Here is a 12,692-nt window from a genome sequence, read left to right as displayed (position 1 = left end):
TCATCCTGTGCCCTCTCATTCCAGAGGTTTCCTTCATTTGAAAAAGTCTCACCTCTTGTACATTAATGCCACTGAGGTATTTAAACATCTCTATCATATCCCCTTTCTCCCCCCTCTCTTCCAGGTTCATGAGCCTGTCCCTATATGTTTTATGACAGAGACCACTGACCAATTTTGTAGTCACCCTCTGGACCAACTCCATCCTGTTTATATCTCTCCGGAGGTGCAGTCTCCAGAATTGTACATAGTATTCTAAAGGGGCCTCATCAGAGACTTGTACAAGGGCACTATCACCTCTTTTTTCCTGCTGGTCATCCCTCTCCTTATGCACCCAAGCATTCTTCTGGCTTTGAACATCGTCTTTTCTACTTGTTTGACCATCTTAAGTTCATCAGACACAATCACTCCCAAGTCCTGCTCTTCTTTCGTACACAGGAGCACTACACCACTTATACTGTACTACCGCTCCCTTGGGTTTTGTGACCCAAATGTATGACCCTGCATTCTTATAAGGAAAGAAAATAAAAACAACTGGAAAAGAAAACCAATATGGCTCTCCAAACAACTGGCTGAAAAAAAAAGTAAAGGCAAAATAGGTAGCATTCATGAAATACATAACAACACAAAAAGAGGAACACAGAAAAGAATACTGGTTAAAATTCAAAGAAGTGAAGAGGCTGGAAAAAGCACAGGTGGATATAAAATGGCTAGAGATGTAAACAGAAGTGAAAAGACTTTTTTCAGGTATGTTGGAGGAAAAAAGGAAGGCTAGAAATGGAATTGGAAGACTGAAAGATTCTGAGAACCATTATGTGGAGAGTGATGAGGAAAAAGCAAATATGCTAAACAGATATTTACTTCTGTTTGGTTTTCATGGAAAAAAAATCCTGGAGAAGGACCACAGTCAGCTGCAAAAGGTATATATACGGGAATGGAGTGGATATTGCATCGTTCATGAAAAAAAAGTGTATTTGAACAAAAACTGAAAGTGGACAAAGCCATGGGGCTGGATAAGTTGCACCCCAGGATATTGAGGAAATTCAGAAGGGTTCTTTTAAAGATTTGTATAATAAATCCTTAGAAACAGGAGAGGTTCCATGGTATCGGAAAAGAGCAGATGCAGTTCCTCTTCACAAAATGGTGACAGAGAAATGGGAAACTATAGGCTGGTAAACCTCACTTCAGTAGTTAGAAAAGTAATGGAGGTGCCCATGAAGGTAAGGATAGTGAGCTGTTTATGTTTGTTTATGTGTATATTTATTTTCAGTATTTATTTCAGTACAGGAGTGCAGGTCAAGGCACTTTACAGGCTAAGATTACAACATTAGAACAGAATGGAACACCAATATATAAAATAGAAAGGGAATGACAATCATACAAGAAAAATGGAGAAAGATGGCCTGGTTTTACCAAAGAAAAATAATGCCAAACAAATCTGATCAATTTCTTTGACTGGATGACCAGAGAACTCAATCAAGAGCATGCACTAGATGTAGTCTACTTGGATTTCAACAAGGCCTTTTGATGTGGCTCTTCATGGGAAGCTCATAAACTGAAAAGGCTGAATTTAGGACCCAAAGTGGTAAACTAAATTAGAAATTGGTTGACCGACAAAAGACAGAGGGTGATGGTAAATGGAATTAATTTGGTGGAAGGAAAGGTGAGTAGTAGATTGCCTCATGGATCAATGATGTGGCTGATTCTATTTAATATATTTGTGAGCAACATTGCTGAAGTGTTAGAAGAAAAAGTTTGCCATTTTTTTCAGATGGCACAAAGATTTGAGACAAAGCAAACACCCTGGAGGATGCAGACAAGATGAGAAGTGATCTACAAAAATTAAAAGACTGGTCTAATGCTTGGTAGTTAAATTTTAATGCAAAGAAATGCAAAGTGATACACCTGCGGTGTAAAAATCCAAACAAGATGTATGTGATAGGGGGCAAGAGGCTGCTATACATGGACTAGGAGAGGGACCTTGGTGTGATAATGTCTGAGAATCTCAAGATGACAAATAGTGTGACAAGATGATGGCCAAAGCTAGAAGGATGCTAGGCTATATATTAGAGAGAGATATAACCAACAGAAAAAGGAGCTGTTAATGCCCCTGTACAAGTCAGTGAGGCTCCACCTGGAGTATTGTGTTCAATATCTCACAAAGTACATAAAAATACTTGAAGTGGTTTAGAGGAAGGCAATAAAAAGGGTATGGGTTTTGAGCCAAAAGATGTATTGAGAAGAGGCTTGAAGGCCTGAATATGTATATCCTGGAGGAAAAGAGGGACAAAGGAGATATAATACAAACTTTTAAATACTTGACAGATATTACTATTCAAACAAATTTTTTTCAGAGATGGGAAGTGGTTCATGAATTGAATTCCACCTTTTAAAATTATTTTTAAAGACTTATTATTTATAATAGTTGTATATGTTTTTAATTTATGTAGTGATTGTATTTATTATTATTTGAAATGTTTGTCTTTAGACTCCTGAGGCAGGTACTTCTGTGCTGAAATACGGCCACTGTGTCGAGTCATATTAGTGTAATCCTTTAATAAACTTCACATATAAGAATCTCGGCATCTCCCTTGTGTTTTTTGGGTAGGCCTACCTACCCTACTCTTTGTGTTGCCTGTATGCCATCTGTAGGGACTGTGTTCCTCCACACTTTGTGTTTGATCTCTGCTGTTCCTGAAACACCAACAGATGGGTAGAAATCCAGATTGCCTTGTTGGAAGAAATACACATATAAACCCAGTTTCTCCTTTCTCCTCAGTATCTCAAAAAGGATGCAAACATAGGCGTAGTTTGACTGTTTCATTTGGGGGGGGGGGGGGGGGGAAGAATGGGCGGGGCATATTAGCATATCATTTGCATATATACATATGCAAATGAATATGCTAATGTGGAGGAAGGAATTGAATTTACAGGCAAAATATCACAGATGCACATTTCAAAAAGCTGACACATTTCAATTAATAAATTATGAATAAAATACTTTTATCTACCTTTGTTGTCTGATCATTTAGTTTTTCTATTCGCTTTGGTCCCAGTGTCTTCTGTTTTATTCAGTGTCTTCTTTCCAGTAGGCTTCCCTCTGCTCCCCACCCCTCGCAGTCCCATCCATCTCTTGCTCCTTCCCTCTGCTCCCCACCCCTCGCAGTCCCATCCATCTCTTGCTCCTTCCCTCTGCTTCCCACCCCACCCAGTCCCATCCATCTCCTGCTCCTTCCCTCTGCTTCCAACCCCTCCCAGTCCCATCCATCTCCTGCTCCTTCCCTCTGCTTCCCACCCCACCCAGTCCCATCCATCTCCTGCTCCTTCCCACCCCTCCCAGTCCCATCCATCTCTTGCTCCTTCCTTCTGCTCCCCACCCCTCCCAGTCCCATCCATCTGTTGCTCCTTCCCTCTGCTCCTCACCCCTCCCAGTCCCATTCATCTCCTGCTCCTTCCCTCTGCTCCCCACCCCTCCCAGTCCCATCCATCTTCCCTCTGCCCCCCCCCCCGCGAGGTCCAAGATGGTGACTCCGTTTACCCCCTCTCTTCCTCCCTCCCTCCCTCCGCCGCAGGCAACAGTCTTCAGCTTTTTCAGCGTTCCTGGCAGCGGTAGCGATGTACACGCTGCCTTCGGTCTGCCCCGGAAGCCTTCTCTTCAAGTTCCTGTTCCCACCTATGCGGGAACAGGAACTTGAAGAGAAGGCTTCGGGGCAGAGCCAAAGGCAGCGTGTACATCGCTACCGCTGCCAGGAACGCTGGAAAAGACTGCTGCCTGCGGCGGAGGGAGGGAGGAAGAGAGAGGGGTAGACGGACACGCTCCTCTCCGTCCGCTACTCCGCTTGGCTTCCCTGCCCTCTCTGTCTGCGTCCCGCCTTCCTCTGACGTCAGAGGAAGGCGGGACGCAGACAGAGAGAGCAGGAAAGCCAAGCGAATGGAGAGGAGCGCGTGCGTGCATGTGTTTTTTTTTTTTTAAACTAATGGCGCGGCGGCGCCTCATCATCGTTTGGGGGGGCATTGCCCCCCCTCGCCCCCCCCCCAGTCTACGCCTATGGATGCAAAGTGTTCTTTATTCCCTTAGCCAATAGGGCAATTGCTGTCACCTACACACTCCTGGTTTACTCATTGACTGTAGTAGTGCCAGCTAGAAAGTACAGCATGCAGTGTGTAGATTTTCAGGGTTATAACGACTTAAGGCTTAAGCCTGAAGGTTCTTCCCTTGCAACTAGGGTTAAAGGCCTGGGAAACTCAGGAAAAGTGAAAGACAATCAGTTATGAATTGATTATTTGTAGTTAGGGGAACTTCTTTCTGACATAGCTCTCTCCCTTTGATTATACTTCCCGCCCAGTTTCTCCATCTTTCTGGAAGAACCTAGCATGCACTCGTCAGTTATGGCTCTGCCTGCCTATTACTGATGTCAGACAGCAAATTCTATTGGTTAAGGTAGTGACACAGAGAAACTAGGTAGCCCCCTCCCCCATACTGCTAGATTACCAGCTGCCGTATATATGAAACCATACTGTGTGATGATCACTACTGCCTAGGTGGGCCCCTACCTGAATATTAGACATACTTTCTCTATTTGTGAACATTAGATCCATTGTTGCCCCTTCCCTTGTGGGCTCCATCACCATTTATCTGAGCACAGCGTGCTGAAAGGATTCCATTCTCTATTTGCTTATTTTTGATTTAGCAGAAGTGAAATTCCAATCCACATCAAGTAGCAACAGCACCTCCCATTCATTCCCAACTTTTGAATATCTACGAGAAGATTTTTTTTCCAACTTCTCTATTTGTGTTGGAGGTCTGTAGATGACACCTCTGCGGATAAATTATAGAGTTTCCATCTTCCCCTTCCAACCCTATTCATATTGCTCCCTCTTTTTCCCTTTCCCCAGACCCCCTGCATTTAAGCTTTAATATTGTTTTTCACATATAGTGCTACTCCTCCACCTTTTTGACCAGCTCTATCCTTCCTAAAGAGATTATAGTCTGGTATGTTTGTGTCCCATGCAGTCATTGAACCATATCTCTATGATATGATATGAACAATATCTAAATTTGCAGATCCTAAATATTAATGCTTAGACTGTGAGTCTTTGCACGCATTGACTTTCAGATGTAATTTATTGATTGTCATCTTCTTCATAGCTTTCTGAGCACATCTCAGCCCCCCCACTCAACATGTAGACACGAAGTATGTGTAAAGTTTGCCAATTGCTTAATCTGGCTCTACCCAATTGTTATTTGGCAATACACCTAGCAACCAATAAGAAAACTGTATGATTCTTGAAGTAGTTTTCACAGTAAGATTAACAAAGAACATGAAATAAAGGAATAGGGAATTATTTACATTCTGTGTTTGTGTGTCTCTGTTTTGTTATGTGTATGTACAGGGCATGTGCTGTGTCTCTGTGAGAGGTAACTAGGTTGGGGGCAACTGCAGGTTGGAAAGTTTTTTTTTAGGGAGCGGTGTAGAGCATGTAGGGGTAGTTTTGGAGACTAGTTTTGGCAGTGGGGTAATTTGTGGGGTGCTGTGACAGTTGCAGATAGGGTAGTTTTTGGGTGTGTGGTAGTTTATATAGTAAGGCAGTCCAGGGTAGTTTTTTTTTTTGAGTGGGGCAGTTTGAGGGGTTATGGCAGTTACAGGGGATATTTCTGGGGTGTGGAGACACTATGCAGTGTGGTATGGCAGTTACAGAGAGAGGTGTGAGATGCTCAGGGTGGTATGGTAGCTGCAGGGGGTAGATTTGGGTGTGGGACAGTTACATGGTCAGGTTTGGGATAGAGCAGTTTGTGGTGTGGCATGGCAGTTGGGGAGGGGGTTAGTGGAGCTGTTGCAAGTGAGGTAGTTGTGGGGGCAGTTTTGGGGTTTGAAAAACTAAGAAATCCCACCTTTTAAACTGCCTATCCTACTATCCTATTCTATCCTACTACTACTATTTAGCATTTCTATAGCGCTACAAGGCGTACGCAGCGCTGCACAAACATAGAAGAAAGACAGTCCCTGCTCAAAGAGCTTACAATCTAATAGACAAATAAATAAATAAATAAATAAATAAAGTAAGCAAATCAAATCAATTAATGTGAACGGGAAGGAAGAGAGGAGGGTAGGTATTTCTTTAACTGCTATATTTACTTTTAAGCTTATAGAAGCCGGAACTTCTTTTCCCATAGAAATGCATTTGGGAGGCTCATTTCTCTAGAACCCATGGTCCAATCTGGACCATTTTCATATTCAATGTGTCTTTTTACCACTTTTTCTCATGTACCAAATTTCATCCCATTCTTTTAATGTTTCTGTGTTACTGCAACTGGAACTCTTCCTCACACAGAAAAGCATTGGACCATTTGAGGTGGTGGTGGGGGGCTTATTTCTCTGGAACTCCCAGTCCAATTTGGCCCATTTTTGAACTTGTGTCTTTTGTTGGTTTTCCCTTTATGCCAATTTTCATCCTATTCTATTACATTTTCAGACACTTATTTTACCTCCAGAGACAGACAAATGGACATTTTCTACCCATTGTGTATAATTTTTTCCAACTTCCATTGGGTTGGAAACAATTTTTAAAAGACCAAAAGAAGGAGGAATTGCATTATCTGGTATGTTGGTATTTTGAAGACCATCTTATACTGCTTTTCACATGGTTCATATACCTACATTTTAAGATGTATTTTTTTATTCCTGTTATTTACTAAAGATAGATATTGATAAGTATTCATCTTTCTTTTCAAGGAAGAAAATAACCTGCTATGTTTTCTGTTTCAGAAGAGGACATCCATACACTGGGGCCTCATCTATGATGACTTTCCAGACAAAAGTCAACAGTGCAGCAGGAAATTCCACATTTAATCACAGCATCCCCAAACATTTTGATAAAAATGCTTATGTCTAGACACAAGTTTCTAAAAATTAAAAATGTTGATTTCAATTAACTGAAAAGCTTTTTCTAAGAAAAGAGCATTAAAAAGTGCTCATTACTAAAAGATACATATCAACATCTTTTACATAAAGGTTATTTTACTAAAGCGCGCTAATGGATTTAGCACACGCTAAATGCTGCACAGCCCATTGTATACCTATGGGCTACATGGCACTTAACGCATACTAATTCATTAGCACGCCTTAGTAAAAGGACTCCATAGTGCCTTAAAATGTTTATTAATAGTAACATGCACAGCATTTTAAGACTTTAATATTCTCTGTTATTAGATGACTGTCCAAAACCTCATTGAAATACTAAGAAAGTAAAGATATTGTTTCATTATAGCCTCCTATCAAATTAGAATGATATATTATAAACATTTTATTTTACTGCAAAATATAGTGAGCTTCCACAGTCAAATTCCCAGCTGATTGTATGAAACTGAAATGTTTTGGCAAACTAATTACAGAAATACTGACATACTGACTCCCTACCTCTACCACCCTCCTCCCTTACCCATCTTACTTACCCACATCTAATTGTCCACCTCTTTATACACTATATTATAGTTGTTATCCATTCTATGTTACTTTGTAAACCTGTTATACTATTTAAGCCGCATTGAACCTGCTAATAAGTGGGAAAGCGCAGGGCATAAGTGTTACAAATAAATAAATAAATATAATGATAAATGAAAGGTACTTAAAATATGCTGCACTTAAGGGTCCTTTTACCAAACCGTGCTAAAAAGTGCTGGTGATGGTATCAGAATGTGGGTAAATTGGCCGTCTTGGCATATTTTTCTGTAATGGGCATGTGTTAATTTCCCCATTAGTACGTGGCTATTACTGCCACCTATTTAGGAGGTGGTAAGGGCTTCTGCACTATTATCGCTTTAATTGGGTAGCGCGTGGTAATGGGCAAGATTAGCATGTGCTGAGCGGGAAACTACCATGGGATGCCTCAGCATGTCCCACAGTAGTGCCCATGTAGCATGTGGTAGGCCTGCATTAGGCCTACCAAGCCTTAGTAATAGGGCTCCTTAATGCTTTTAAACAACTTAAGGGGAAAGTCAACACAATCACAGGACAACCAAACCTTCCCACGACTCAAATTTTTATAAAGTTAGATGGTGCATTAGGCAGTAAACATATTTTATGTTGCCACACCACTACCAAGTTCCTCATAGATCCAGTTTTATTTTTTCAAATTTAAATATATATATCTTCTTTCAGGGGCACTATACTGAGTGGGTCACTTATCTTAACAAAAATAACTGCCCGAGTTATTTTTGTTATGATGTGACCCACTTAATTAATTTAGTACACTTTAAGATATACAACGTAACAGCAAATTTTTATATACCGTGTCTAACCAAAGAGCTGTGAATGGTTTACAAACAAATAATAATAGAAAGATTAACAAAATTGTTATGAGCCATGCATTAGAAGCTAGAAATTTTAGTGCTGCTGAGAAACTCCAGCTTTATGGATCCTGGTGCAGTATTGTGTAAACGTTACCAAGTGAAACACTGGCCATTGTTGGTCCTGGGGATGCTGAGAAGCTGGCTTATTGATCACATGTTAAGACAAGCGTGTTTGTTTATCTTCAAATCTGAAATTTGTATTGGTGATTTTAGACAGTATTTAAGTACATTATTTTTGTGGTTGGACATTTGAAGTTTGTTATTTTGTCCTATGGAAGGTTTTTTGCCAATGACGATGAGCAGATCAGATATGATCGTTATAGCTGTATGTCAGTTTTGACTTGGAGCTCTTTGAGGCTTTTTCCTTCCTTTTTTGATATATATGCTATTTTGCTGATTATCCTAGAGATATTTTCCTTTGTATAGGTGGGACTATTTTTGTGGATTTCATTATAGTTATAATAAACTCTCTAACATAAAATACTAACATTTTAAACATTTAATTAAAAGACATGCTTTAATTTGTTTGTAGAATTTCAAGTAATCCTGTTTTACACAAATTTATAAAGGAAGAGAATTACAAAGTTTCACAGTGACAAAGCTGAATTAAAAAAAAAAGGCTATATGAGGAACTTAGTAGCAGTATGGCAACATAAACTGAGGGCCCGCTATTCAGTTGGCGGTGAGCAGCACCGCTTTTGCTGTCTGCTGCTGGTGTTAAACCCTGATATTTAACGCTGGGCCGTTTCTGGCGACTGGCTTTGATGTAAAAACTGCAGCCACAGAATATAAAAATCATCTAACTACCAAAGAACAAAGTTAAACATATACTATGGTCATCTACTTTCATCTCCAGTCACATGATGAATGTCATTTGAACCAAAAAATGCATTCAGGAAAAAGAATCTAAAGGGCTTTTTTACTAAGCTGAGGTAAAAGGGGCCTTGTGCTAGCGGAGGTGACCATTTTTGCCACGTGCCAGGGCCACTTTTACTGCAGTGGGTGAAAATAGCCAAAAATGAAATGGCCATGCAATAAGTTCGAACTTGCCATGTGGCCATTTCAGGGGGGAGCACTTACCACCACCCACTGAGGTGGCAGTAAGGGCTCCTGTGTTAACCCAATGGAAATATTTTTTCAATATTTCCGCTAGTGCCAGAAATGGCACACGCTGGGGGTGGAACGATCGTTGGTATCTACGTTGGGATGGCGGTAGTTCCAGGTTTGCCACATTGAAGCCATTTAGTAAAAGGACCCCTAAGTGAAAGAGATTGAAGAACTAGAAGGATAAAGAAGAAGATACACAATATTAGATACACAAACTAGAAAAGATGTTGGATGGCATATGTCCCAACTAGGTCATTCTCTATCAGGCATAATGGTACTATTGCCAACAATTTCTTTAAAACTACAGAGGACAGGAGAACATGGTAGCTTAAATGTAGAAATGTAATGAGTTTGCAAAAAAAAAAAAAAAAAAAGAGATCAATAAAGGCAACAAATTCATGCCAAATGTTGGCATTTTGTCTATTGTCTTTACGACTCTTTGTCTTTTCTATTGATACATATGTTTAAGTAATAATAATAATCCAAAACTTATAGAACATTATTACCTTACAGTTCTAAGCAGATTACAATTAGAAGCACACTGGACGGGGGGATCACATGATGCTAGGCTAGGTGGAGGAAGCAGAGTGGAGCTCTGAGGCCCCTCGGGTAACATCTAGCCCCAAGCAGTATAGAAACCTTTGCAAAGCCCATAAAATAGCAATATAACTGAAGGAGAACACCTCAGGCATAAGATGAGAGGACCAATGGATCTTTAAGTGAGTGAAAATGTCCTCTAAAGTCCAACGGAAGGAGAGAGCACGAAACCGCGCGGGAGAGAACAAGATGGCGTAGCACGGCCCTTCAGGTGAATCGTCGGTGGGATCGGCGTGGGCGGCGGAGATCGCAGCAGAGGTCTCGGCATTGCTGGATACCTCAGTAGATCAAAAACTATAGAGAATTTCAGATAAATTGGAACAGATGGACGGCAAGTTGGAAGGCCTGCGGGCTGATATGACAGGGGAAGATAAGTGTTTACAGCATGAGAACCAGCAGCAAACGCTGCAGAAAAAGTTAGCCCAACTAGAATCGAAGCTCGAGGACTTAGAAAATAGAACATGCAGGAATAATCTCAGAATGGTGAGATTTCCAGAGACGATCAAAGACGTTGACCTGAGAGGTTTCCTTGAGACATGGCTGCCCAAAGTGTTGAACTTACTGATGCTGGAAAGTTCTTTGAGGATTGAATGCGCTCATCGTCTGGGTCTGGCCAGGCAGGAGGACTCCCGCCCAAGAAATGTGATTTTCAAACTTGAATTATGCTCATAAGCAGGAGATTTTGAGAGCTTGGAGACTGGCGGGCACGCTACAGTATGAACAACATCGTATTTTTTGTTTCCAAGATTTTTCTGTGACAGTCGCGGCATAATGCCGACTATTTGCTGAGTCATGTAGATTGCTCCATACTAAAAGAATAAGATTTGCTCTGCTTTATCCAGCACGCTTGAGGATCCAGCATATAGGGAAGACCCATTTCTTTACATCCCCTGCTGACACTCTTAAATTTGCATCGCACATAGAGCTTGAACTGGAGAAAGGAACAGCAATGAGTAAAACCTGAAGTTTCATCTCAGGCTAGAGCTGAGCTTTGTTGGTGATAGCAATGGTGGAGAACATGAACTGTTACCATCAGAACGAGGACTCTTATAGGAGCCTGCAGATGAAATGTGAGATATGTTTTCAGTTATGACTGAAGTTGGGTTTTGAGAAGCAAAAGTGACTAAATGATTACTCCTTAGTTTATATGTATACCTGGAACATGTGCCAACTCCTAGCGAGTAATCTCGAATAATGTGAGATCTGTTCCCCAGAGGCACTTGTTTATTTCTGAATCTGGGTTATTTTTCTTTATATAATAGTTGTTTCTGCTTGGGGGGGGAGAAGGGCTACGATGTGATCAGTTCTTTAGAGGAAACACGGTTAATAGGGCAGTTGGCTTGGTGGAGGGAGGGGATGGGAGAGGGGAGGGGGCTTGGGGGGAGAGATGGCAGAGGGTTGTTGGGTTTTTTTTTTTGGAGTCAGGAAACTGCAGATTCTTTAGGGGGGATGCGAGGGCGGAATTGGAGAATATGTGTATAGCATGGGAGGGGGTGCTTAGGGGCTGGGGGCACTCTCTCAAGCAAAAATTATAGCTCTTTCTTTTACAATATCAGAATAACTCAATGGGATCCTGGGATCACTTAAATTGATATCTTGGAATACTGGGGGAAATCTCATCACCCATTAAGTGTACGAAGGTGTTGCAAGCTTTGCCACGCCATGGAGCGGATATAGCGTTCCTGCAGGAAACCCAGTTGACAACAGTAGAGAACCTCAAATTTCAAAAAGGTTGAGTGGGACACATGGTGGAGGCCCTGGTGATAAAAAAGAAAGCAGGAGTAAAGATCCTTTTTCGTAACGGGCTGCAGGTACAAATTAACTCAGTTAAATGTAGCCCTGAAGGCAGATATGTCTTGGCAATGGTAGAACTGGAGGAGGGTCGCCCATTGATATTATGTAAAATATATGCCCCTAATGTCTTTGACAAAACAATTTTGCGAGGGCTAATTGACCTTTTGAGCCCTTATCAAGGGGGGAATGTTATCCTAGGAGGCAATTTCAATTTGGTGTTTGACCCCCACAAGGATAAATCTACTCCTGCAACTCAGAGTTTGAGCTGTTATTTAAGGGGCCTGCCTTTTCTTTGTACAACATTAGACTTGATAGATGTGCGGAGAGTGTTGCATCCAATGCTCAGAGATTATACACATCTGTCAAAGGCACATTCATCGCAATCACGTATAGATTATTTTTTAATCTCAAGTTCCAGTGGTAGAGATTGGTTCGTGTGAGGTCTCGGATCACTCTCTCATACGGATGCAGTTGGAGACTGGCATGGGTGCGGGAAGGGGTGGGAGTTGACAATTTCCATTAGAGCTATATTGGGGACACCTTTTTTATACCTTTCTCCGGGAGAAATGGGGAAATTTTGAACGTTACAATGGGGGACATGTCCACCAGCATGGCCTTTACTGGGAAACAGCTAAGGTGGTGACTAGAGGGGGAGATCATTGCCTATAGAGCCCGGATTCGGAAAAGGAGGGACAAAAAAATCCTTTGCTTAGAGAAGGTGGTTTGCTGCCAAAGGATCCAATATGGGGCGTCCCAGACAGCAGCTATGAAACAAGCACTATTGGCTTCCCAGAGAGAGTTGAATGAGCTGCTCCACCAGAGAGCACTAAAGTCCCACTTGTATTAT

General features: G+C 41.4%; 1 protein-coding gene across 4 annotated transcripts in view; it reads left to right on the top strand.

Moving 5' to 3' along the window:
• Positions 1-7,481, top strand: part of CLDN10 (claudin 10) — a 121,730-nt gene extending 114,249 nt beyond the window's left edge. For 2 of the 4 annotated variants that reach the window (XM_030201376.1, XM_030201375.1), the window contains one exon: positions 6,765-7,481. In XM_030201376.1, coding sequence (XP_030057236.1) covers positions 6,765-6,891 — 127 coding nt within the window. In that variant the 3' untranslated portion in view covers positions 6,892-7,481. Of the gene's footprint in view, positions 1-6,471; positions 6,599-6,764 lie in introns of all 4 variants that reach the window. The other 2 variants (XM_030201374.1, XR_003941955.1) reach the window with 2 other exon arrangements.
• Positions 7,482-12,692: the final 5,211 nt, after the last annotated feature.

This window comes from Microcaecilia unicolor, chromosome 4 (assembly GCF_901765095.1).
Source record: "Microcaecilia unicolor chromosome 4, aMicUni1.1, whole genome shotgun sequence".
In the NCBI taxonomy this organism is placed as follows: Eukaryota; Metazoa; Chordata; class Amphibia; order Gymnophiona; family Siphonopidae; genus Microcaecilia; species Microcaecilia unicolor.
This window is presented reverse-complemented; position numbering and strand designations above follow the sequence as displayed.